Source organism: Rhinolophus sinicus, chromosome 5, assembly GCF_057876585.1.
Source record: "Rhinolophus sinicus isolate RSI-liver-muscle chromosome 5, RSI-T2T, whole genome shotgun sequence".
NCBI classification, from domain to species: Eukaryota; Metazoa; Chordata; class Mammalia; order Chiroptera; family Rhinolophidae; genus Rhinolophus; species Rhinolophus sinicus.
This window is the reverse complement of record NC_142505.1, coordinates 70903942-70930770: the sequence shown is the minus strand read 5'-3', so window position 1 is coordinate 70930770 and position 26829 is coordinate 70903942. Positions and strand designations below refer to the sequence as shown.

The 26829-nt window shown below is 46.2% G+C and overlaps 2 protein-coding genes across 4 annotated transcripts in view; one reads left to right on the top strand and one right to left on the bottom strand.

Annotated features, from left to right (window-relative positions):
• LOC141567351 (butyrophilin-like protein 9) overlaps positions 1–26829 on the bottom strand; it is a 390425-nt gene that overhangs the window by 221329 nt on the left and 142267 nt on the right. The window lies entirely within an intron of this gene.
• On the top strand, positions 1349–25088 carry LOC109439849 (butyrophilin-like protein 9). 3 transcript variants are annotated; one of them, XM_074313367.2, is made up of 11 exons: positions 1349–1513; positions 5630–5752; positions 7092–7439; positions 15308–15589; positions 17725–17853; positions 17985–18017; positions 18324–18344; positions 19202–19222; positions 19451–19477; positions 21735–21761; positions 22641–25088. In XM_074313367.2, the coding sequence occupies exons 2-11, from the start codon at positions 5647–5649 to the stop codon at positions 23267–23269; spliced, it is 1623 nt and encodes a 540-aa protein (XP_074169468.2). In that variant the 5' UTR covers positions 1349–1513; positions 5630–5646; the 3' UTR covers positions 23270–25088. The 3 variants fall into 3 exon arrangements, with proteins under 3 accessions (XP_074169468.2, XP_088654687.1, XP_088654688.1); XM_088798561.1 differs by having other exon boundaries at positions 17725–17863; positions 18232–18344; XM_088798562.1 differs by lacking the exon at positions 22641–25088 and having other exon boundaries at positions 18232–18344; positions 21735–22634.

Here is a 26829-nt window from a genome sequence, read left to right as displayed (position 1 = left end):
TGTCTTGTTCCCTTTCTGTCCCTAAGGGAGTAAGAAGTACAAGTCCAAGAACTAGCAGAAGACAGTCTAATTCAACTACTCCACATTACAATGAAAAGTCAGGAGTAACATTTCCAAATAGCCCCCCCCATACAAATGCCTTTTTTCTTCTCTAGCCTGAATCACTTCAGATCCCTCGAACTTGCAAAGAGCCCTTGACTGCCTGTAAAACAACTTTCTTCTCTGTGTGGCTTGAAAAGTCCTTTGCAACTTGGTGCCATCTGTTCTTCTCCAGTCTTTGCTCCCACTGGTGATTTTCATAAACTCTCCTGGCAAGCCCATAGCCTCTCATACCCCACACGTGCTAACCACCTCCCTCCACTCTGAATGTCTGTCCCCTCCTTGCACCCCCATCACTTCCCTCATCCTGCTCTTTGTTTAGTGGCCACTTTCAGTTTAATCTGTCCCTGAGCCCTCCTTGTCTCCCAGTCCCAGGCACCAGCACCCACCATGTGAGCTCACCACTCAGCTCCCTTTGCTGTCCTAGGACATCTTTAAGCATGCATAAGCCTGGGATGCAGGCACCAGCCACCTGGGCATGGTCACCTACTCCACCTGCTCACCCACAGCCTAGCTCCTGCACAGCCCACTCCCCAACACTAGGAATTTCTGGGAGTCCCTGGGGCAGGGGGGAGATTCTGCAGGAGCTGGTCTGCCCTGTGCCACAGTCCTGACCTGTCCCCTAGGGAGGATGTCAGTGTGGGGTGCAGCCATGTGGCTGGCACCTTGACCCACTGCGCTTCTCTCCCACTAATACTAAAGTTGCACGGTGGACTATGGCACAACACGGTGTAGTGGGGTGATGGCTGCTTCTTCTTTTCTGAGCTCCACTGCATTAGAGAAATCCCGATACAGTGCCCCACTTCATTTCCAAGCTGTATGTGACCAGCTCTTGAAGGATTTACTTATAGCAATGGTCCCAATCTAGCTTATTGCCCTTGACCTGCAGAGGAGGCTACGGCTGGTTAAGAACCGGGCACCACATTTTTCCTAACCCTTAGTTAGTGATATTTCACTCCAGTCTCTGTATCCTTTGCTGTGAAGGTGAGGATTGAGGGGCTGGCTAGGGATGGCCATCCCGCCTCCCTGGAGCCCAGGCCCGGGGCAGCCAGCTGGAGCACTGTGTCCTCCTTTGAGTTTCTGCAGTTTGCAGTCCACAAAACTCCCAATACCTTTCCCCTCCTTTTAAGACCATGGAGGGACGTGTTCTATGGAAATCCAATTCATGATTGCCTCACAGAGACAGGATGTGACAGTAACTTCCCCCTTTTGTTCTATGTATCTTGATTTTTATAGCAAAGGGCAGAGCAAGCAGCGTGTGTCTTAAGGTGGGAGGTAGGTGGGTAATTCTGTCACACATGAGCTGGCCCCCTCAACTGGGACCAAGACTCTTTACAACAATCATCTGCTTTGCAGTGGAGTTGGGATTGCCAGGGCTCATTGCCATTTCGGACCCTTTGCTGCAACCTGCCAGGTACGTGGCTCATTCTTAGTGCCTGTCTGGACCGCACCTTTAAGAACTGATAGCAGAAAATGATGGCTTTTGGAGGCAGGGCGCAGATTCCTTGGCCCCATCATATCACCTGAGCCTGGCTGCAGGGTGGGATGCAGGGTGGCCACGGGGAGATGCCCTTTTGTGCAGTTCCACCTGAGGAGGCAGGATTCCGACGAATCCCATTTCACTGAGGGTCGCTTATCAGGGCGGTTCATCTCCCTTAGAGACTAGCAGTAGAAACCGTCTTGTGGGCCTATTGAGATCAAACCAAAGCAAGCCAGTGAGCATCAATTGACAGCCTGTGAAGAGCCATGCTTTGAGCGGGTGCTGGAAGGGGAGAGGGTGCAAGAGTGCAAACACCCTACCCTGGGGCTTTCAACTAGGACACGGGAAATGGAGTAAGGATGGTGCAGTGTCCAAGCTCAAGAAAGTAACAAAAGTAAAAAAATAACCTTTACAGAGATACTCAACAGCTTTAAAGAAAAATCAAGAGGCCATTCTGTGTTGTTTAGTGATTGGAGGTGCAGGACCATAATAAACATTTACAACGTAGCTAGTGCTATTTTACTTAACTTAAATTTAAATAGCCATGTGTGGCTAGTGGCGACAGTATTGGACAGCACAATTCTAGACATTTTAGACTTTCGTATTCAGTATCATATCACATATCATATGTATTGTACAAATGTAAAAATAGTATTGCTGTATGAGTTTTATATAAATAAATTTTTCACAAGTTTCTGCCAAAAAATAAACAGAACACAAGCAAATAAAAGAAAACTGTAATGTGGTTGCAGTGGGCCAGGGAGAAAAGGAGAAGGAAAGAGAAAAGGGGGGAATGGGCTTCCCCTGGGTGGAGGGTGGCGGTATTTCTTCAGCTCCAGTGTGCACAGCACTTGCTCCTCCCTGTGTCTTCAGGATGGGACGTCCCAGAGGCTCCCCAGGGAGCATGGAGAATGTACCCACTCAGCAAAGCTTAGCTCCAGCCCCAGACCCCCATTCTGGCCATCCTTCCTCTCACTGGCTGCTCCATCTTTCCCAAATACTATCCAGCGCATCCAGAACCTCACCTTTCCCCAGCAAAACCTCCTCACTCGAACGAGAATCTAAAATCCATTTATGCTGTGCTGCAAATAGGTGAGAGCAGAGAGTGTCCCCCTCACAGGGCCCTTGACCCCCAGTGAGGAACAGAGCCTTTGAAGTGAAGAACGAGGTCAGAAAGGGCAACTTCAGGCAGCAGGTAGGACAGAGGTGTCTTTTGGAGCACGGTGGGGTGTTCAGCCCCTCCGAAGTCCCTTCAGGAAACCACCAGACTAGACTATCTCCCTCTGATTAAGGGGTTTCAAGGCATGTCCTTCTGTTTTGGGAGCAGAGCGACCACAGGGTATGTCCCTCCTGTCCAAGAAGATGCTCCTGAGAAGCTCTGAGGGATACTCTGGTTTTCAGTTATTTTATCAGCTGTGGGGTTTTAGATTTTTATTCATTTTTGGTTGGTTGGTTGGGTAGGTGGTTGGCTGGTTGGCTGGTTGGTTGATTGCTCGCTCGGTCTCGGGGCTCACACCTGGGGACTCAAGCTGCTTCTTCAGTGCATGTGAGTTGCTCTCAGGGCAAGCACTGAGGTCTGTGGCCAAGGGGTCCCTAACAGGGGTTGTGGTCTGGGAAAAAGGGGACTGAGAGTGCACTCAGCCTGACTCCTGGCACAGCTGATGAGGAATTTGTATTCAGAGAAGCCCAGAGCTTGGGGTGAGCCCCTACTCTACCACCTCCTAACTGTGTGTGAGCAGGTCACCTAGCCTCCCTGTGCCTCAGTTTCCTTGTGTGATTTGGACCTAGGGCAATAACAATACTAATACTTCTGGTACAGGAAAATGCTGGGTAGATACTAAGCATTCAATCTGTGCTCACTTTTATTACTGTGGGCACATGCCTGCATGCCTACGTGCATGTGTACCACCTCCTGCCCTTGGAGCCTCAGTGATGGAAATCACATGGGTGTATCACAACAGACAACTGTGGTCTTGCAGTAATTCCAGAGTCTGGAAAACACAGACTGCCCCTCCCCTGCAGGTGGTAGCCTCCCCTGCCCAGGGACATTGGAGTGACTGCTCCTCCTGTGAAGTGTCCCCACCCCAGCTGTGGGCCTAATGTCCCATGGCTGCCACAGGGACAAGTCAAGTGACCACCTTCACAAGTCCTCGCCAGTTCCTCAGAAGCCGGACAATCCAAATGGATCCATAGCCGTCTCAAAGCCCCCTTGTTTGGAGGGCATTTGCTGGTGCTGATAGAGCCTCATGGCTTCGCCATTCTGGGGTCCTATGTCGAGAGTCCAGAAGAAAAGACAGAAGCCCAAAAGAGAAGAGAAGGGAACAGGGAGAGGGAGAGAAAACACAGAGCCGGCGTGTAGCCCCTGCTCTGGGTTCTTCCCTACTGGTTTCCAGGCCTGACACACACATGTTCCTGCCATCAGCCAAAAGGATGTGAGGCTGGACTGTCTGGCCAGAGCCTGGACCCCAGCCCAAGGCAGCTGTTGTTCTGGTTATTGTGGGAACAGCTATTCCAACAGCTGCTGGCCATGAAAACAGCCAGGTCCCCTCCAGAAGGGACTCCGACCTCCTCACCCCACATAGGCTCCTACTGAAACCCAAATGAAGCTGCTCCAACTAGCCCCCCACCCCCGTCTTCCCACTTGTATGTGAGCTTCAGGAGGGCAGGCCCCTCACTCACCTCACAGGTCATCAACCCTTTCCATCGTACTCTCACCTGCCCAGGTCCTTCCAGCTCAGGGGTGACCTGGGGACTCTGCCCACCACTAACTCACGTGCACACATCCTGTGACCAATTTCCTGCTGCAGGACCAGCAGTTGTCAAGTCTCTTATCTAAACCCTGTCACTGCTATGCTAACGGTAAAGCTGGGGCTCTGTGGCCTAGGACCCCAGGAGCATGTGCCACATTGTGGGGTCTGTGGGAAAAGGAAAACCAAACAGTGGAGTGTGGTGGCAGAAGGGGAGAGCAGGGAGGAAGAGGATGCTGAGAGTAGAAATTGTGTGTGCCCCCCCCCAGGTGCTGTGATGGAGTGAAAGGAGAGGGATAAGGGCTCTGGAAGAAGGTGGAGAGCAGAGAGCAATAATTTGGGAGGTAGAAGCAGAGGGAGGAGGTGCTGGCATTTATTTAGAGCACCCAGTCAACCTACGGGAGGCTTAATGACCTCTGAGTTGGCTCTGGTTTCTTCCATCATGAAAGCAAAGAAATTGAGGTTCAGCCCGTTACAAAATCTACCTATATTGCCACAAGTAAACAGAGGACACCTGTGGACAGGACAGTATATTCTAAGATGCACTGGCTGCTCATACTCATGGCTGTCAGACTGTGAGACATTCTGCAGGCCCAACGGGGGTATCGGGAGTGAGAGGATGGCCCTCTCCTGGGCTGGGGCTGGGCTCCTGCACCGCAGACTGGGGAGGAGGGTGGAGTGGAAGTAGATAAACCACTGCTTCACCGTGGCCTCAGAGATGCTGTAGACTCAGGGACAGTCACCAGCTGATCTCCTGGAGGCCACACTTGGGTTCTAGGACAGGAGGAAGCTGTCCTAGGTGTGGTTGAAGTTGGCAGGCAGCTTCCAGGCATGCGTCCCACTCTGAAAGGTCAGAACTCTGTGTTTATTCCTTTATTTTATGGGCCTGATGTTCCAGGACAAAGGGAAGTGGGAGCGAGGTCAGGCAGGGAGAATGAAAACGCATGGGAGAGTTTGTATAGATTTCCCTTTGTTTAGAGAAAGTCACCAAATCCTAGCTGAGCCCCAACACACTGTGTGACTATATTTCTGTGGCTCTAAAACAATGAAACCTCAGAAGCCACTTCCTCTGGGAAGTGTCCACATGCGACTCCGCGAGTGCGAGCAAGGCCAGTGATGCCATTTGCAGAGCTGCCTGGTAAAATTAGAAGCAGCTCTCACATCCTGCTACGATTTAAAAGAAGCCAGGCACTGGGGCTGCTAAGAACCAGACAAAAGATCATTCAGGCACTAACAGACCTCTGGCCTGATGGGTCGGGGTCCAGCTCTCTCACTTCACTCCAGCATCTCTTTCCCTCTTCAGGTGGCCCCACTGCTGAGATGGTAGATTGCCCAGTCTTCCTGGGCTCCTTCCAGCTCCTGCCTCAGCCCAGCGGTCTCTTCTTCCTCCTTCTCCTCTGCTTCCGGCCTGGGGAGCCAAACTCAGGTAGCGTATCCGACCTGCAGTCCAGCCAGCCAGGATGTGAGCCCATCAGCATCCTCTCATCCCTCCTCCGGGTGCTCCCAGGGCTGAGAGCTTGCCCGGTGCTAGTATTTAAGAAGATTTCCATCCCAGTGGTTAAAGAGCCACCGGCTGCCAGCAGCACCCAGCCCCACAGTGCTGCTCCACCATCATTCCAGCCCCCCAGCCCCCTTTACACACTCCCCACCACCCCTCAGCTCATAGGCATGGCAGGGGCAGAGCAGGACAGGGCCAAGGAACTCTTATTGTTCTGTGCTGGGGCTGAACCACTTGGAAAGTATTTTTAAATCCACCTGTCCAGCTGTGTGATCAGGCTGCAAGAGAAATATACCCAAAGATTTGGGAGCACAGGTAAGAGAGCAATTTGTTTTTTCCAGAAAGCCAAGAACCATAGATAGGAGGAATTGTTTGAGCAGAGGCTTGCAGGGTACATATTCTCCAGGAGCATGACAGACAGAGGGTAAACTGAGGCAGGGTGCACTCAGGGAGAGGGCCAGGCATCAGGTGTGGGGGAGAAAAGCTGTCAGAAGGTGTGGGGACTCCACTCAGTGGCCACGGAGCTCTCCAATACAGTGAACACAGGAAGGCGTCGCCTTGGTGTGCTCCATGGGTGACGTGAGGGACGGGAGGAGGGATCCATGAATGGAATATTTGGTGATGGGGTTTCAGTCGAGCTTGAGATGAACTTGGTTTTTATCTTTGGGATGAACTTGGCTATTAGCTGACCTTCGGAGGTAGGAAAAGAGGTGCACAGAACCAGAGGGAAGAATCACGACTTGCCAGTGGCAGGGGACAGCACGGGCAGAACAACTGCAGCAGGAATACAGCTGTCATGGAAACTGCAGAAAACAGACTAGTTTGGGGGGAGATGAGGGGCCAGGGGGAGGCACCATTGAAGAGGATCATCAAACGAAAGGTCCTGGTGAACAGAAATGTCCAAGGCAGGATTTGGTCTTTAAATTAAAAAAAAAAAGAAAAGAAAAAGAAAAGAGCAAAAAGACACCCAGCAATAAGCCCCATAGATAATTTTAATACTCTGTGTCGTTACAGAAGTTGTACCTGTATACTATAAAAAATTAGAAAATCAGACAAAGCAAAAATCAGAAAATGTCTATTTTCATCATGCAGAAATTAGCAATTCACTTTTTTCATGACATTTATTTGTTCAAGAAACATGACAGTGTCTCCCCGTCCTCATTTGAATGGTTTACTGTAGATTTCTGAGTTGCAAACCGAGGTAGGTGGTAAAGACCTATATTTGAGCAGGGCTGATGTGGGCCATTGTTCTGGCTTCTCTTCCTAGAGGAGGTCAAGGTGGTTGGCCCTGGGGATTCCATCCTGGCGATCGTCGGGGAAGAGGTGGACTTCCAGTGCCACCTGTCGCCCTACCTGGACGCCGAGCACATGGAGATCCGCTGGTTCCGCAGCCAGGCCTCTGAGGTGGTGCACCTGTACCAGGGGCGACAGGAGCCCCACGGGCAGCAGCTGGCGCAGTTCCGGAACAGGACCAAACTCCTCAAGGAGGAGATCGCCGATGGCTTCGTGATCCTACAGCTCCACCGCGTGGTCCCCGCTGATAAGGGCCCTTACGGGTGCCGCTTCCTCTCTAGCAACTTCTCTGGAGAAGCTGTCTGGGAGCTGGAGGTAGCAGGTGCGTGACCTGGATGAGCCCCTGCAGGGAAGACGGAGGAAAGGGTCCATGAGGTAGAGCTGTTGTGCTCAAGAACAGATAGTAGGGGCAGCCGGTTAGCTCAGTTGGTTAGAGTGCAATGCTCTTAACAACAACGTTGCCAGTTCCATCCTCACACAGGGCCACTGTGAGTGGCGCCCTCCATAACTAGATTGAAACAACTACTTGACTTGGACCGATGGTTCCTGGAAAAACACATGTAAAAGTAAATAAAAAGTTAAAAAAAAAATAAAAAAGAACAGATAGGAATGCACAGAGAACTGGAGACCAGCTTAATTGAAAAAAAAAATCAAAAAGAAAGATACATTAGAAAATGAATAAAAGAATTCTTTACAAAAAAAGACACACAAAGGGCCCTTTAACATATGGAAGGATGGTCACTTTTACTCATAATGAACAAAAGCCAAATTAAAGCTACATTTGACCACACACTGTTGGTGGAGCCATGGGAAGCAGGTCTTCTGCTCTGTACCATGTTGAGAGTTCAAAGTCGCAAAGCTCCAGTGCCTGTGCATTTGGCAATAGTTAAGAAGACTGTCTGTGCACCTACCTTTTGAGCAGCAATCTCAAATCTAAGAGTTTGCCCTGAAGATACACCTTCCCCAGCTAACTATGAAAAACAAACATGTATAAGTCTAATATTTGTAGCATTATTTGTAATTGCAAATCAGCAGAAACAATCTAAAGCTTAGGTGCTGAGTATGGTCCATCACACGATGCAGTGGTCCATACTATGCAGCTGAAAACAGTTGGAGCAGCTCTGTGAACTGGTGTGGAGTGATTTCCAGGATGCTGTTAAGAGCAAAAGAGCCAGATGCATAAGAGGTTCTCTAGTATGTAAACATTTTTAATAGGATTTTTTAAATTAAAGTTAATTGGGGTGACAATTGTTAGTAAAATTACATAGATTTCAGTTATACAATTCTATATTACATCATCTATAAATCACATTGTGTGTTCACCACCCAGAGTCAGTTCTCCTTCCATCACCACATATTTCATCTTCTTTACCCTCATCTACCACCCCTCTTCCCCCTTGCCCTCTGGTTTTTGGTTTATATACCACACATCAGTGAAATCATATGGTTCTCTACCTTTTCTGTCTTATTTCCCTAAGCATTATAATCTCAAGATCCATCCATGTTGTCACAAATTGTCCGATTTCATCTTTTCTTACGCTGAATAGCATTCCATTGTGTATATATACCACAACTTCTTTATCCATTCATCTATCAAAGGACATTTTCGTTGTTTCCATGTCTTGGCCACCGTAAATAAAGCTGCAATGAACATTGGAGCACACGTGTCTTTATGGATAAGTGTTTTCAGATTTTTGGGGTAGATACTCAGGAGAGGGATTTCTGGATCATATGGTAATTCTATTTGTAATTTTTTGAGGAACCTCCATACTGCCTTCCATAACGGCAGCACCAGTCTGCATTCCCACCAATAGGATATGAGGGTTCCTTTTTCTCCACAGCCTCTCCAACACTTGTTACTATTTGTCTTTTGATGACAGCCATTCTAACTGGGGTGAGGTGATATCTCATTGTGGTTTTCATTTGCATTTCTCTGATGATTAGTGATGTTGAGCATTTTTTCGTGTTTATTGGCCATTTGTATGTCCTTTTGGATAAATATCTCATCAGGTCCTCTGCCCATATTTCAATTGGTTTGTTTGTTTGTTTGTTTGTTTGTTTGTTTGTTTGTTGAGTTGTATGAGTTCCTTGTATGTTTTAGATATTAGCCCCTTATTAGAGGCACTGTTTGCAAAAATCTTCTGCCATTCAGTTGGTTGCCTCTTTATTTTGTCGATGGTTTCTTCTGCTGTGCAGAAGCTTTTCAGTTTGATATAGTCCCATTCATATATTTTAGCTTTTACTTCCATTGCCTTTGGAGTCAAGTTCATAAAATGCTCTTTGAACCCAAGGTCCATAAGTTTAGTACCTATGTTTTCTACTATGCAGTTTATTGTTTCAGGTCTTATGCTTAAGTCTTTGATCCATTTTGAATTAATTTTGATACAGGGTGACAGATAGCAGTCCAGTTTCATTCTTTTGCAAGTGGCTTTCCAATTCTCCCAGCACCATTTATTGAAGAGGCTGCCTTTCCTCCATTGTGTGTTTTTAGCTTCTTTGTCAAAAATTGTCTGTCCATATTTATGTGGTTTTATTTCTGAGTTCTCAATTCCATTCCATTGGTCTATGTGTCGTTTTTCTGCCAATACTATGCTGTTTTGATTATTGTAGCCCTGTAGTACAAGCTAGAGTCAAGGAGTGTGATACCTCCAGTATTGTTCTTTTTTCTTAAGATTGCTTTGGCTATTCGGGGTCTTTTGAAATTCTAACAAATCTGATGATTTTTTGCTCTATTTCTTTAAAAACTGCCATTGGGAGTTTGAAGGGGATTGCATTAAATCTGTATATAGCTTTGGGTAATATGCCCATTTTAACTTTATTGATTCTTCCAATCAATGAGCACAAAATGTCTTTCCATTTTTTTGTGTCTTCTACAATTTCTTTTTAAAAATGTCTTATAGTTTTCAGCATATAGGTCTTTCACATCCTTGGTTAAGTTTATTCCTAGGTAATTTATTCTTTTGTTGCAATTGCAAAAGGAATTGGTTTTTTCAATTATTTCTTTTTCTGAGTTTTCATTGTTAGTACATAGGAATGCAATGGACTTTTGTACATTGATTTTGTAGCTTGCAACTTTACTGTATCCTTTGATTGTTTCTAATAGCTTTTTGGTGGAGTCTTCAGGGTTTTCTATGTATAGCATCATGTCATCTGCAAAGAGTGACTATTTAACTTCTTCATTCCCAACTTGGATGCCTTTTATTTCTTTCTCTTGCCTGATTGCTTTGGCAAGGACTTCCAATACTATGATGAAAAGCAGAGGTGATAGGGCACAGCCCTGTCGTGTTCCTGAACGTAGAGCAAAGGGCTTCAATTTTTCACCATTAATTATAATATTAGCTGAATGTTTGTCATATATGGCCTTTATTATGTTAAAGTATTTTTCCTTCTATACCTATTTTGTTAAGTGTTTTAATCATAAATGGATGTGTATCTTGTCAAATGCTTTTTCCACATCAATTGATATAATCATATGATTTTTGTCTTTTATTTTGTTTATGTGATGTATCACATTGATGGATTTGCGGATGTTGAGCCATCCTTGTGCCCCGGGGATGAACCCCACTTGGTCGTGATGAATAATCTCTTTAATGCATTGTTGCATTCGATTTGCTAGAATTTTGTTTAGGATTTTTGCATCTGTATTCATCAAAGATATTGGTCTGTAGTTTTCTTCTTTTGTGTTGTGCTTACCAGGTTTTGGTATCAGGGTAATGTTGGCCTCATAAAATGCATTAGGGAGGATTGTCTCTTCTTCAATTTTTTGGAAGAGTTTGATAGGACAGGTATTAGATCCTCCTTGAAGGTTTGGTAGAATTCACTGATGAAGCCATCTGGTCCCGGACTTTTGCTTTGGGGAAGGTTTTGGATGACTGATTCAATTTCGTTACTAGTGATTGATCTATTTAGATTTTCCAGTTCTTCATGATTCAGCCTAGGAAGGCTATATGTTTCTAAGAACTTGTCCATTTCTTGTAGGTTATTGAATTTGGTGGCATATAGTCCTTCGTAGTACTCTTGGATGATCCTTTCTATTTCTGTGGCATCCGTAATAACTTCCCCTTTTTCATTTCTGAAAATATTAGTTTCTTCTCTCTTTTTATCTTAGTGAGTCTAGCCAAGGGTTTGTCAATTTTGTTAATCTTTTCAAAGAACCAGCTCTTTGTCATATTAATTTTTTCTATTGTCTTTTTGTTCTCTAGTTCATTTAGTTCTGCTCTGATTTTTATTATTTCCTTTCTTCTGCTGACCTTGGGTTTCATTTGTTCTTCTTTTTCTAGTTCTTTAAGGTGTAACATGAGGTTGTTTATTTGGGATTTTTTTTGTTTCTTGAGATAGGCCTGTAATGATATAAATTTCCCTCTTAAAACAGCTTTTGCTGCATCCCAAAAATTTTGGTAGGATGCATTTTCATTTTCATTTGTGTCTATGTATCTTTTGATCTCTCCTCTAATTTCTTCTTTGACCCAGTCATTCTTTAAAAGTATGTTGTTTAATCTCCAAGTATTTGTGGTCTTTCCTGCTTTCTTTTTGCAGTTGATATCCAATTTCAAAGCCTTGTGGTCAGAGAATATGCTTGGTATGATTTCAATCTTTTTACGTTTGCTGAGGCTAGTTTTATGTCCCAATATATGGTCTATCCTTGACAATGTTCCATGTGCACTAGCAAAGAATGTATAGTCTGATGTTTTAGGATGAAGTGCTCTATAAATGTCAATTATGTCCATTTCATCTAATGTGTCATTTAGGGCTGCTATTTCTTTCTTTATTTTATGTTTGGATGATCTATCCATAGCGGTCAATGATGTATTTAAGTCCCCTAGTATAATTGTGTTTTGGTCAATTTCTCCCTTTAGTTGTGTTAGTAGTTGCTTGGTATTTTTCCGTGCTCCCTGATTGGGGGCATAAATATTGATGACTGTTATGTCTTCTTGTTGTATACTCCCTTTATCATTATGAAATATCCATCTTTTTCTCCTGCTACCTTTTTTATCCTGAAGTCTGTTTCATCTGATATCAGTATGACTTCACCTGTTTTTCTGTGGATACCATTTGCTTGGAGTGTCAGTTTCCACCCATTCACTTTGAGTCTATGTTTGTCCTTGTAGCTGAGATGTGTCTCTTGGAGGCAGCATATGGTTGGGTTTAGTGTTTTGATCCAATCTGCTACTCTGTGCCTTTTTATTGGTGAATTCAGTCCATTTACATATAGGGTGATTATTGATATGTGAGGATTTCCTATCATTCTATCTTTAGTTTTCTGGTAAGACTGTGTCTCCATTGTTTCTTTGCCTTTTTGTTGTTGTCTATTGTTTCTGTGTGGTGGTATTCTATGATTTTTCCCTCTGTTTCTTCTTTTATTACAGCATATATTTCAGTTCTGGAATTTTTTTTGAGTGGTTACCATTAAATTTATGTAATGAAAGTCTGATATTTGGAGTATTTCATTTTCTTCAGCATGCTTACTTTCTCCATTCCCATATTCCGGTTCAGGCCTTTACTCTCTCCACTTTTTGGTTGCCACAAATTATCTCTATTGATGCTGGTCGAATAGCCTCTTTCAGTATTTCTTGTAGTGTAGGTAGTGTGCTACAAAAATTCCCTCAGCTTCTGTATGTCTGGAAAGTTCTTTATTCCTCCTTCATATCTAAAGGATATCTTTGCTAGATACATTATTCTTGGCTCATAATTTCTGTCTTTCAATAGTTTGAATACTTGGTTCCACTTCCTCCTGGCTTGCAAAGTATCTGCTGAAAAATCTGATGATAGTCTAATGGGCTTTCCTTTGTAAGTTACCATCTTCTTTTCCCTGGCTGCCTTTAGGATTCTTTCTTTTTCGTTGACTTTAGACAGCTTCAGTACAATTTGCCTTGGAGTAGGTCTGTTGGGGTTGAGGTAACTAGGTGTTCTATTTGCTTCTTGGATTCGAGGATCCAGTTCTTTCCACAAGTTTGGGAAGTTCTCGACTATTTGTTTGAATATACTCTCTGTTCCCTTCTCCCTTTCTTCTCCTTCTGGTATGCCCATTATTCTCGTATTGCTCTTTCTCATGGAGTCAGAAAGTTCGTGTAGAGTTCTTTCATTTCTTTTAAGTCTCAAGTCTCTTTGTTCTTCCATCCATGTCATTTCCAGATTTCTATCTTCAATGTCACTGATTCTTTCCTCCATCTGGTCAACTTTACTATCTAAGCTGGTTATTTCATTCTTCATTTCTTCTATGGAGTTCTTAATCTCCAGAAATTCTATTTGGTTCTTTTTTAAAATTTCAATCTCTTTGGTAAAATGTTCATGTTGTTCTTTGATTGTGTTTCTGAGTTCATTAAACTGCCTTTCTGTGTTTTCTTGCATCTTGATGAGTTTTTTCAGAACTGCAATCTTGAATTCTCTGTCATTTAAGTCACATAGTTCCATATCTTTAAGTTCATTTACTGGAGACTTTTCATTTTCTTCCCAGCTGTCTTGTTGTCTTGGGTATTCATGGCAATTAACGATTTATTATTTCTCTTCCTAGACATCAACAGGAGTGAGCTCTGCAACACGTTGATAGAAAGAGGTCTCTTTTTTTTCCCAGTAGGTGTTGGTAGAATGCTTTATTTTCTCTCCAACTGCAGCCCTTTATTCTCTCTCACACTATGGTGTTATTTTCTCTGCAGTTTTCTGGCTTTTCACACAATAGGGGGAGTCCCTGGAAGGCGGGCTTCTCCTCTGTGAACAGTTGGCCTTGGTTATACGGCACCACTTCTGCGGGGTATGCGGAGAGCTTCTGAAGTTCCAAAGCTCTTCCTGTACCACATTCAGAGCCCGTGTGTTTCAGCAGCTCTGTTTACTCCTCCTGGGATCTTCCCAGATAGGTGGGGACAGGGGCTGGGGGGGTTGTGATAGGTGGCCCACAGCAATGACGGGGACCACCACCACAGCCAGTCCTGCTTCCACGGCTCCCTCCCCTTTGCCTTAACTAGTTGGGCTGCGAGTCCGTGTCTGTGGACCACAGTTCTCAGAACTACAAATATTCTGTTCTTTTGATCTGATACCACTACTGTTCAGCTTCTAGCACTGGGTAGGTGGGGGCGGGGTGAGCTCTGGGAGAGTAGGGAGGTGGCAGCTAGTCTCAGTGCCTAAGGCTGTTCTCTGCTCAGCTGTGAGGGCTTAAACCACCATTTTCAGCCTTCTTCCCTCAGTCTTTGCTCCGAGGTCTCTGCCATGAGCGTTGGATTCAGCCGTGTTATATACTGTCCCCTCAGCCCTGTGGGTCATAAGCAGAGCCCTAGCAGTCCGAGTTCTTCCCTCTCCTGCAGCTGCGGTAGTTCTGGGATGCAGGGAGCTCAGAGCACCAAGCTAGGTCTGCATCTTGCGCCCTTGTGTCCCTGTCTCCACACTTCCCCCTTCCCACCTCCCTCCTGACCTGCCCAACTTGCCCACCTTTACATAATTTCAGTAGTGCGCCTCTGAGTCTTGCCTATCTCTGTGCAGGGAGTCCTTTGTGGAATTATAATTATTCAATTTGTTGTAAATTCCAGTGAAGAGTTCAAAAGGCTCACATCATGCCACCATTTTATCACAGATCTCCTATGTAAACTTTTCTGTAACAAAGAAAGAGGTACACTGTACAAAAGTAACACGTGAAGGGTCAAATAGAAACTCATGAAATTACTTACTCAAAGGAGGGGGTGAAGGGATAGAGAGGACGGAGAAAGGTATGGGGCTTTCCAGATATACATTTTTTACAGTGTTGGCATTTAAACCATATTAATTTTTGCATATTCAAAATATAAAGCTTGCTCCACAAGTGTGGGGTGATAGAGGGGTGCATATATCACAGCCACTTGTGCTCTGATGGAATTCAAAACAGACAGACAACAATCGATTGAAATTGGGGAGGGATTATTCTTCACCCGAGGGCACTGTCCCTTGCATAACATGACTAAATGTCAGTAGCCCTTCCTGGTTGAATGGTCCCCACTCCAAATTTCCAAATGTTCCTCAGGGGTAGTACTGTCCCCACATTGCCACCACTAAATCAGACTGTCATTTACAGTCCACAGGTGGAGGGCTGGGAGCCCACATGTGGTTTAGGAGCAGTCACAGTTCACAATGCCTAATGGGGACTGCAAATGATGAATGGTGGCTTGAACTTCACCCACAGCTTCTGAGAAAGGGACTAATTTTTCCCACTCCTCCTGCCACTTCCAGGGCTGGGCTCTGACCCTCACATCTTGCTTGAGGGCTTCAAGGAAGGAGGCATTCAGCTGAGGTGCAGCTCCAGTGGCTGGTACCCCAAGCCCCAGGCTCAGTGGAGAGACCATCGGGGACAGTGCCTGCCTCCGGTGTTCGAAGCCATCGTCCAGGATGCCCAGGGCCTGTTCAGTCTTGAAACATCTGTGGTTGTCCAAGGGGGTGCCCACCGCAATGTGTCCTGCTCCATACAGAACCCCCTCCTCCTCCAGAAGAAAGAATTTGTGATCCAAATAGCAGGTTAGTGGGTACCAGCTCACCCTCATTTTCCTAGTCATCACACGTCCATTGTCCCAAAGGCCTCCATGTCCATTGTCCCAAAGGCCAATTATAAGGACATAATGGTATGGGGGCCTGGCTATGTATTGGGTAAGCTGACCTTGACAGCTCAAAAGTCAGCAGTTTGGATATCAGAAAATGACTATTATGGTTCCCCAAAAACAAGACTGGTTCTCATATAAATTTTTGCTCCAAAATACTCATCAGGCCTTATGTTCAGGGGATGTCATCCTGAAAAATCATGCTGGGGCTCATTTTTCGTTTAGGTCTTATTTTCAGGGAAACACAGTAAGAATACAACTGACAACCCACACAGTAAGCGGGGAAGGCCCCAGAAAGCCAACATTACAAAACCCTGAGCTCAACCCCAGAAACTCTACTCACTGAAGGTCATCATGAGAGCCCAAGTGTTCCTAAGGTCATCCCTGAAACAATATTTACTGAGTACCCAGAATGTATCCCAAACCCATGCCCTCAGATTCACATTCCAGTGGGGAAAATGGATGAACAAAAGGTGAATTACATTGTGCAAGTACATTAGAAGCTGTTAGGTGCTATAGAGAATAAGGAAGCAAGGAAGAGAGCTGAGGCACCTTAGCAGGGTGTGGTGTGAATGTGGATTTAAAAGTGGTGGATTAGGGAAGTCAATTAGGCAATTTAGCTTTCAAAATGATTCACTCAATAGGATAAAGAAAAGAGTGACACATTTTCTAAGGGAAATATACTAAGAAGGGAACAGGGAAAGTCTCTTTGCCTTTTTGCACCAACGAAATTCCCATTGTTTCCCTCTTTAGATTTGTGTTTATCCTTTCCAAAGGGCGTGAGTACACAGATATCTGTGAGGAGGGCACTCAGGTAGTGGGAACAGCAAATACAAAGGCCCTGAGATGGGACCCTGTGTGGCTATTGCAGGAGCAGAAGGAAGTGGATGAGGCTGGAACAGGATAAGATCAAGGGTCGCAGGTCAGGATGGCATCAGACACTGAGCCCTAGGTCACTACTTAGCAAACCATCTGTGGTGAAGGACATATCCATCGTGGCCCAATATATTTATACAAGACAATAAAAATGCACTGCTAGAAAACTGAGGGAGGGGGAAAACATTTTTAAATGAAATAAGCCAGACCCAAAAGGACAAATATTGTAGGGTTCCACTTATATGAGGTACCTAGAGTGGTCAATTTACGGAGACAGAAATTAGAATAGAGGCTCCCAGGGGCTGGGGGAGGGGGAACGGGGAGTTAGTATTTAATGGGGACAGATTTCATTGTGGGAAGACGAAAAAGTGCTGGTGGTGATTTGCACAACCACGTGCAGGCACTTGATGCCACTGAACGGTAAGCTTAAAAAGGGTTAAGGTGGTACATTTCATGTTGTACATTTACCATAATAAAAAGTATATCTTTTTAAAAGACTGAGATAAAAAAAAAAAAACCATCATTTTTAAAAATAATTATCGCCGACTAAATTACTCAGTTGCCACAGCTTTTCTAAAGGGCTCCTCTCCATTTTTGCCCCTATATGTCTACCCTCTGGCCACTGTATGCTCCGTAACGAATGTAGGAAGGAAAGAGGGGACAACTGTCAGTCAGCCCTCACGCGGCTTTTCTGTCAACTTTTTCCGAAGGTGTGTTGAGAAGTAGAAGCCAAGTGTTTGCAAGAAGCGGGGAGACGGCTTGTGAATTGGACAGTGCGGGTGGAGAGCAATAATTCACTGGGGTTGACCTTGGATTCTCATGTCCTGCAGATGCGGGACAAACGTGGGAAGAAGTAGCGGGAGGTCAGCGACTGGTCACAGAAGTTCTAAGCTGGGGGCGTCGGTGGGGCCCACCCTCTCCTCCTTTCGCATCCTTCGCAGCACTTTCCCTTTCTGCTGAGCAAGTCCAAGTCCGGCGCTGTGCCTCGCTTTCCCACATTCGCCTGAGCGCTGCGCAGCCGCAGTCACGCCCATTTTACAGTGACTGTGGCGAGGCCCAGGAGGCTTAATGCGCCAGCCGGTCACTAGGAAGGTTTTCCAGCACACGGCGTCCAGAAAGTCTGTAACTTAGTGTTAAATGGAGCCTAAATGGAGACAACTCTCCGTGGGTATTTTCCAGACGTATTTTTACCCGCACCCTCCCCGTGGAAGAGAGCTTTCCTCGGGACTCTGGTGGGACTGCCGCTCCTCCTGGCACTCCTCACGGCGGTGGCGCTGAGCTTCTTTCACAAGCGACAGCGAACCCAAGGTACCCGCAGGTGGGGTCTCCTTCCCGCTGCCGCTCTGCCAGCATGAAGGTGGTGGGGGCGGGGCTGGGAGCGGGCGTGGGACCCCAGGAAGCGCACACACAGCCCCGCTCTCCGCCCTTCTTCCTTTCAGAAAAGCTGAAGGAGCAGGCGGAGAAGGACAAAGGTAAGCGAGGGGAGTGGCGCGCTCTCCGCCCCCACCTCCGCCTAGCAGAAGCGGGGCGCTGGGGCCAGCAGGAGAGTGGGTCAGACCGCGGGGCCTTGGGAGCCCTGCAGAGAGAGGTGCCGCTGAGGATTGCGCTTCCGCCACCCCCCCCCCTCCGCCCCCCCCGACCTCGGAGCCCGGTTCCCTTGCGCATCCAGCCCAATCTGGTCCCCAGAACGCACGGGGAACCAATCTGTGCACTTTGGGGAAGTGAGGCCTCAGTGTTCATCCATCGAGATTTCCCTCTTTTCTTCGTTTCTTCTCCAGGGAAACTCACAGCAGAGCTGGGTAAGTTCCGGGTGCCACGCCCACAGTGCTGGCTGCGGGCTAGTGGGGTTACCCGGGGGGTGCGGTGCAAGGAGGGCTTCAGTGACTTTACTCTCCCTTTGGAAAGCGATGCATGGCAACTACCTAATTCTAAATACATCCCTCTGTGCCTCCCACCTCTCCACTCCCACCAGCACTCTAAGTGAAGTTGCCAAGGAGGTCTGACCTCAGACCCCCTGGACAGACCCTCCCAACCCCTTCCCTGCCAATTACAGCGATTCTGTTACAATTCCACCCTTAAACGTTTACTCCCACTGGTTCACCTTCCTACGATATCCTTCTCTTTTTAATTCAAATACCACTGGACAGAGTGCACTGAAGTGAGCACAGTGTAAATATAGTGTAGTCACAATTAGTGTTCAGTGTTGCCTTTCCCAGGAGCATTTACTTTTAAAAGAAAACATAGGGTGCAGAAATCAAAGGAATGCATTTCTTGTGGCAAATCATCAGTCTTGGCATCTGGCCAGGGGAAGGAATTGAGTAAGAGGTCCTCCCAGTCCTTTAAATAATGCCCACAGTAAGTGACCCTGAGGCTCAGGCAGGCTGTGCTCAGCGCCTGGGGCTCCATAGGACCTTCGCCACCAGAAAGCTGGTGATTTCCGGGCAGACACCAGTAGCCCCTTCAAACCAGACCTGAGCCCTGGGATGAGGCTCCTCAGTGCCAAGACACTGCATGCTCCCCAACACTCACACATTGGATGGGATTGGGGTGAGCGGTGGTTTAAGACTAAGGAGCATCTTCCCAGTGGCCTGACTGCCTTAGGAAGGTGGTTCCACTAAGCGGAAAGCTGATGTTTTCTCCGTGTGTTCTGCTATAGGGAAGCTGCAGACAGAGCTTGGTAAGTGACCCCTCTTAGAGCTATTTCTTGTCCACATTTTAGCATCTGCTTACCCATGCATGTTCTTCTCACTTCCCAGCCAGGTATGATTTCCATGCTGGACCCCTGCTGGCTATGTGGGTGGCAGAAAAAATGTCCAGGGGGCAGGGGTGGGTGTAAATGTGACATGTGAGCAGGGAAGCTGCAGGAGTCTGGTGTTCTAATTCTGTTTCTCCTTGGCTGCTTCAGACTGGAGAAGGGCTGAAGGCCAGGCTGGTGAGTGAAGCCTGTTCCCCCCCCCCCACCACCATGGTCCACTTTACATCTCAGTATCCCAGTTACTCCCCCTGATTAACCAACCACACTTCATTCTGGTTTGTTTCACAGCTTCACTTGGCATGAATTAATCTATGTCACTGGTAGAGGTTATATTCGACTTTTGCTCTTTTATTGTCCTGAGCTATAAGCATACTGTAAACCATTGGTGCCAAATGCTGGCTGCACATAAGAATCCCCTAGGCTTCTGGTGCCCACACTCAAAGACTCTGACTTGTAGGTCTGGGGTGGGCATGATACCCTCCCTATACGTAAAAATTTCTCCCTGTATCTCCCTCCATTCCCTCCATAAAGCAACCAGTCTAACATCTATCTTTATATAGTGTATATGTTTTTGAAAAATGTGAATTTTTGCTTTGTGCACATGCATTTTAATTTATGTGAATGACTTCTACAGTCTTGTGCTATTTCTGGTTTGTCTCACTCCTCACTGTGTTTTAACGTCCATCCCACCCTGCATGTGTATCTGGTCTGTTTCTCCTTCCTGCTGTGTAGGACTCCATTTTAGAGAGCCACCCTCCTGGAGAGACAGCCAGCCTGCCTCTAAGTCCACACCACCGCAAACCACAACACAAACACCATCTGGCCCAGTGTGGAGATTTCTCTGGGATGTATACCCAGGAGGGGAATTGCTGGTTCATGGGGTATGTCACTAAGTGAGGTAGAGGGATCCCCGAAGGCAGTGCCAGCATCCTGCCATTGGCACGGCATGGAAGCTCCACGTGCCCACATCCCATGTGCGCCAGCCTTCTAAGTGTGCCAGTGTGTGGGGATAACTGATCCTCGTTGTGCTTTCAGTCTGCACTCTTAGCATTGAGGAGTTTGGGCATCTCTTATATGCTAGTTGGCTTTGGGGGCTTCCTCTTCTGAACATTGCCTGTTCTCAACCTTTGCCCATTTTTCATGTGGGGTTATTATCTTGCTCTTATTGGTTCACAGGAGATCTTTATATATATTAGATATTAATCCGTCATTAGTATTAAATATTATGAATTCCTTTTTCTGTTCTGTCATCTGCTAGTAGCTTTGTCCATGGTGCCTCTTATTCAAAAGAAGTCATTCATTTTGATAAAATCTATTTCATCACATTTTAACCTTATGGCCTGTGTTTTTCAAGTTTTCTTGAAGTAGGCCTTCCTCACACTTAGGTCTCAAAGACTCTCTTACACTTTCTTCTATTCACTTTATATGTGTAGGTCTTTAATTCATCTGAAATTCACCACTGTATGTGGTGTTTAGTGAGAATCTAGTGAATTTTTTTTCCATATAGAATTGACTTTCCCAACACCATCTATTATACCATCTGTGATTGCCATTGATGTGGGTGTCACCTGTAGTGCATATTCAGTTCCCACATCTACATGAGTCTGTCTGGTGGCCACCTATTAGGTCACTGTTTCTAAAAATTGTGGCTTCTATAGTACTTAAGTACAAGTTCTCCATTTCCACATCCTTTTTAAAGTTAATGGACCTTTTTAAAATATAAATTTTGGGATAAATTTATGAAGTTCCTTTTAAAAATCCAAAAAGATTTGCATAGGATTGCTTTGAATTTACAGCTAAATTTAGAGAAAATCAACATCTTTATGGAACTGAGGTTTCTATGCCAGAATTATATGTTTTCAAAATTCTACTCATTGTTATCATGCAAAACTAGGGTTGAAAAGCCTTGTTGTAAATTTATGGAACTCTCTTCTATTGCTTTTGGTATGCTGTGACTTAGTAATGAATCTCTGTCATAAACAGAACAAGATGAAACGAAGCAGAAAGTCACTCAGAATGGCTCACATTAAGAAAGAAGGCAGGACAGGGTGTCTAGAGGACATGTTAGGACAGGAGCCAGCCTCAGCTGGGCCTCCTGGGACCAAGCTGCCCGTCAGAGATTGAGGCTTTCTCTCCACCCTTCAGGGCACCCATGCTGCTTGTACTGGTTCTCTCTGTCCACATGCTCTGTTCTCCTGCATTTCCCAGCACAACCTCAGCCTGCATGCAGCTGTGGTATAACCCAGCCCTGACACCAGCCCCCTATCCAATCCCAAATCCCTGGGAAAATGTTGTAGTGGACCCAAACCAGCTGTCACGGTTGGAATAGCGTCATTCCATTTGACTGTGTCCTTCATACATCTTGAGCTTCCCTCAAGGTTCCAGAGTTACTGACTCAGCTCTCTGAACCTCTTTTTCTTCTGTTTGGTTTCAGAGTGGAGAGCAGCCCAACAGTATGCAGGTAATGGGAGCCAAGAAACTCAGCCTTGTGTGGCTGGATGTTAAACAGAGGGAGGTGGAGAGATCTGTGATTAGAGGAAGGGTCAGTCCTCCAGAAGCTAAATACGAACCTGCACACACAGACACACAAGTCCACTTGCAGGCATATGACATGACAGACAGGCCTGCATATGCACACATGTACACATACATGCTTGAATGCACACGTGATTGACTCACACATGCACACATCTGTGTGCACAAGCTCCCACAAGCATATAGCTTTCTGGGTTTCACTAGGTCTTTCCATCTGGTAGGAAGAAAGTTTGCAGAAGTGAATACACAGTTTGTACGAACCTCTTAGATAGTCTGAAAGGAGGGACTATCTGGGTTTCCATCCATGAAATGGGTGTGTTTTGGGGGCTAGAGTGATGGAGTACCAGGCACTGGACTAGATGATCTCAGAGGTCCCCTTCAGTTTTAAAATCCTAAAATTGCTGTAAAACCAAAGCCCAGAGCTCATGTGATGCTCTCTAGGTCAGACCTGTGGTGAGACCAGCGGGTACTACCTCTAGCCCAGGGCTCCTTCCCTTTTGCTGGGACTTGAGAGCAGTGAGCCGGCCTCCAGCCCCAGGAGCCTACCTGTTTGCTATCTGCTCTCCATGGCACCTGGTATAGCAGGAACCTTCCAGTTCAGAAAGGAAATAGGATTCCTTTAATCACATTCAAATGCTGGGGCATGACTTGCAAGCCACTTGAGTCCAGGGGTGTTTTGGGGTGAGACTGGGGTGAATATTCCACGGATTGCTCCACCTGAGGAACTAGAGGGTTGCATATGGGGGAGGGTACAGGCAGGGCCGAGAACCATCCTCGCGGGCACTAACCCAGTGCTTCTGCACAGCGGATGTGACTCTGGATCCGGCCTCTGCGCACCCCAGCCTGGAGGTCTCCCAGGATGGCAAGAGCGTGTCCTCCCGAGGGGTGGCGGGGCTTCCAGTGTCCCCAGGCGACCCGCAGCGGTTCACGGAGCAGACATGCGTGCTGAGCCGAGAGCGCTTCCAGGCCGGCCGCCACTACTGGGAGGTGGACGTGGGCCGGCGCAGCCGCTGGTTCCTGGGCGCCTGCCTGGAGGCGGTGGCGCGCACAGGGCCGGTGCACCTGAGCCCGGCCTCCGGCTACTGGGTGATGGGGCTGTGGAACCACTGCGAGTACTTCGTGCTGCAGCCAGAGCGTGTGGCGCTCACCCTGCGCGTGCCACCCCGGCGCGTGGGCGTCTTCCTGGACTGCGAGGCCGGAAAGCTGGCCTTCTTCAACGTGTCCGATGGCTCCCACATCTTCTCCTTCACCGACACTTTCTCGGGGCCGCTCTGTGCATACTTCAGGCCCCGAGCCCCCGATGGCAGTGAACACTCGGGTCCGCTCACCATCTGCCCGTTGCGGGTTAGAGGGACATGGATCTCCGAAGAGAACAATGGTGACACCTGGGTACAGCCCTATGACTCCTCGGACCCCGCCCTGGGCCTGTGGTGAGGCGCTCTCCTGGCCACAGGGCTGGGTCCTGGGAAGCTTCCTCTAGGGTGGAGGAAGCACCCCCAAAATGTCAGCAGAGGACAGACTCAGCACAACAGAACGGGGACAGAGAGAAGGGTTTGGCCTGTGTAGATGTGTATGTGTACGTGTATGGACATGATTTTCTTTAAGAAAAAGAGGCAATTCCATAGCTCTTCTGTGTGTATGATAGAATTTAGCAAATGAGTAAAAACGCATTGATGTTCCCGTGAGCCTGGATGTTCACTGTGGACCAGGAAACTGGAATGGGGAAAAGAAGGGAGAATCATGATTGGATTAAAGGTATCAACTGATTTGCATATTTATACATATACACACATATATAATATATTTTCTAGTTCTAAAAGATCTAGTAGCAATGTCACCTCATAAGCAATGAGTTCACCTAGGGCTTATATCCCAGTTTTAAATATCAATTCCCGCTAACATGAACTTGGGAAATGGCTGATTCCAGAGCTTGGACAGAAAAAGCACAAGGTGAGACTGGACCTTCTTGTGCCATAAAGTACAAACGTGCTCAAAAACTGATGGGGACACAGCAAAATGACATTGGAGCTAGATTGACGAGGCTCTACTGACCAACTGTGGGACAATTTGAATCATTAAAATGAATAATGACAATACAAAAATATACAAACTACAAAAAAATACAGAAAGGGGAAAGGAGAGTAGAGTGAAAGACTGACTCTGTGAACTCATGGTTTCTACTATGTATATCTAGATGGGAGACGGGATGGATGGGTGGGTAGATGGACAGATGGATGGATGAGTGGGAATGCATACATATAGTTCCTAGTTCTGTCTGCTTTGACAATAACACCCCAGTACCAGCGAGCACAGCTAGCACCCAGCATTGTTTTTCGTACTATTTTCCATTAAATTGAACAAAGGCAACTTGGAGAAATGATCGACTCTGGGGCTGGGGCAGGGAAAACAGGACAGGTGTGATATTGTGATGATATATATATGTATATGTATATATAGATATATACACTCAGGGTGCCAAAAAAATGTATACATATGACTTGTATTCTGTTGTCACGCAGCAGCCTACCCGTCTGTCCCCTCGTACCTACCCCTAAAGAAAGGAGTCTGTGAGACTAATCCTTTCAGGGACTTTGCCTCACCTTTGTGCTTACACCTTATGTCTCCCTGTTTGGCCCCAGGGGATGGCTGGTTAGCCAATGAGGAGTAAGATTGCCCACGGGGTGGGGGGGTACAACTCAAGCCAGGCACAGCTGCGTGGGGACCAACAAGAGAATCCACAGCGTTGACAGAGTTGGGCATAGACCCCCACCTTCCCCCGGCTAAGGAGAGCTTCTGCCTTTGTGGCTGCATTCCTTCCCCACAACCTGCTTGGGAAGAGATTCAATGATGTAATAACATGAGTTCTCCATCTATCCATTTCAGTAAGTTTCAGCATAAAGGTTTTGTCCCTTGGGGAGGTACATCCTGAAACTGACGGTTCTGCTGTTTGCAGGCAAGGGTAACTAGTTTGAATCAGTTTCTTAGGATAATGTGTGAAATTCACAGACCTTGGAGAAAACAATGTTGCTTTCTTTATGTGTGTATCAAAAAAAGCCTCCTGATTCGGGGCTCTCAGTCTTTTGAAGCTGTGAGTACCCTTGGCCCGTTTGGTAACTTTCTTGATTTCTGTTTCTTTCTGAACCCTTCTCCCCTTCTTGTTTGCTCACTGCCTTTGTTGCACTGGAGGCAACAGTATTCATCTCTTGTTGTTGGTATATAGTATTACAATTTTAATACATTTTTTCCTTTCTTACAGTGTGTATGCTTTGCTTTGGCACCCTCTGTATGTATTTGGTTTTGATCTAGATTCTGGCACAGAGATCCCAGACTCTTGGAATTTCCTAAGGAGAGTAATAAGGGTGTCTTTTCATGTTCATAACAAACACCTTTCAAACACCTGAGTTCATGTTAATGCCATGACTTTTGAAAGCCCCTGGTGATGGGGACTGGTTGCTTGGGGAACCAGCTAGTCATTAGAGTTGTAATTTAGCTCCACCCCCATCCCAACCTCAGGGAGGGCCTGGAGATTGAGCTATCTCACCAGTGGCCAACGATTTAATCAGTCATGCAAATGTATTAAAGCCTCCATAAAAATCCAAAAGGACTGAGTTCCAGAGCATCCAGGTTGTTGAACACTTGTAGATTCAGGGAGACTGGCACTCAGAGAGACTATGGAAGCTCTGTGTCTGTCCCACACACCTTGCCCTATGCATCTTTTCCATCTGGCTATTCCTGAGTTATATACTTTTATTATAAACTGGTAATCTAGTAAGCAAACCATTTTTCCTGAGTTCTGTGAGATTAATCAAAACCGTGTAAGGTGTTATGGGAACCTCTGATTTATAGCAGTTTGGTCAGAAGCACAGGTAACAACTTGGACTTGCAATTGGTGTGTGAAGTGGGGGACAGTCTTGTGGGACTGAGCCCCTAACCTGAGGGATCTGATTCTATCTCTGGGCAAATAGTTTCAGAAGTGAGTTAGTAGGTTGGTGGCTTGGAAAAAACAAATACCTAATGGGTCTGATACAACTTGTAACAGAAAATAAGGAAGTACACAAAGAATGATGGGGAGATATCAGTTGGACAGAAGAGTCAGCTTGAAGGGACTCCCACAGGCTAAATTTGAACATCAAAGTAATTAATGGCAATTACAGATTAAGTAAAATAAGAATCCAAGAGTATGTATATCTACATGAATATACGAGGTCTGACAATTAGGTTTGCAAACTCATCCTAGAAAAAGTGACATATCGCATTGCTGAATATCACTATGGTCACCTTCTAAGTACTCCCCTTGGGAAGCTATGCACCAATGCCAGCACCTAGTCCACCCTTCAAAGCAATTTTGGAACTCTTTTTCTGGAATGGCCATCAGAGCTGTCAGCGTATAATCCTTGTTGCCTTGAATGTCATCAAAATGCCTGCCTTTCAATATTTCCTTTATCTTCAGATACAAGTCATTGGGGACCAGATCAGGTGAATAGGGAGTGTCACGTCCAGCGCAACACGGGCAGTGAGGGTGCGAGAGGGGGCGGTTTGGGTTAAGTTTTTTAGAAAGAAACAAACAGAGACTTAATGCAGTTAAATCTCTCCGAAGGCCAGGGGTCTCTCAGTCTCAGAGGACTGGAGCCCAGAATAAGGCCGACTGGGGGTTTTTATTGAATAGGTATACAAAAACAAGAGAAAGCAACATTGTTTCGTACACGGTCTCTGAAACTCAAACATCATAACAGAAAAATATTTATCTCAATCACCCTTTGTCAGTCAACAGCTGAAGCACAAGGTCCCACAATGTTCTAATCAAGGTATGTACCTTCTCAGGGTCAGAAGGGTCCAGTCTCTTATTTTGTAACAGTTCCATTGAGCTAAGTGGAGAGAACTGATCTTTATTGTTTTTGTAACTTCTCTCACAAACAGGTGCCAGAGAAAAGGCAGAGCCCGCAACAGCTTTTCCCAGGCAAGGGGAAGGGGAGGCAAGGCCCCTTCCCATATTT

Coding starts and splice junctions, on each gene's coding strand:
- LOC109439849 (XM_088798561.1), top strand. CDS start 5,647: ATGGTAGATTGCCCAGTCTTCCTGGGCTCCTTCCAGCTCCTGCCTCAG. Junction 5,753..7,091: donor GCCTGGGGAGCCAAACTCAG/GTAGCGTATCCG, acceptor TTCTCTTCCTAG/AGGAGGTCAAGGTGGTTGGC. Junction 19,478..21,734: donor AAGGGCTGAAGGCCAGGCTG/GTGAGTGAAGCC, acceptor GTTTGGTTTCAG/AGTGGAGAGCAGCCCAACAG.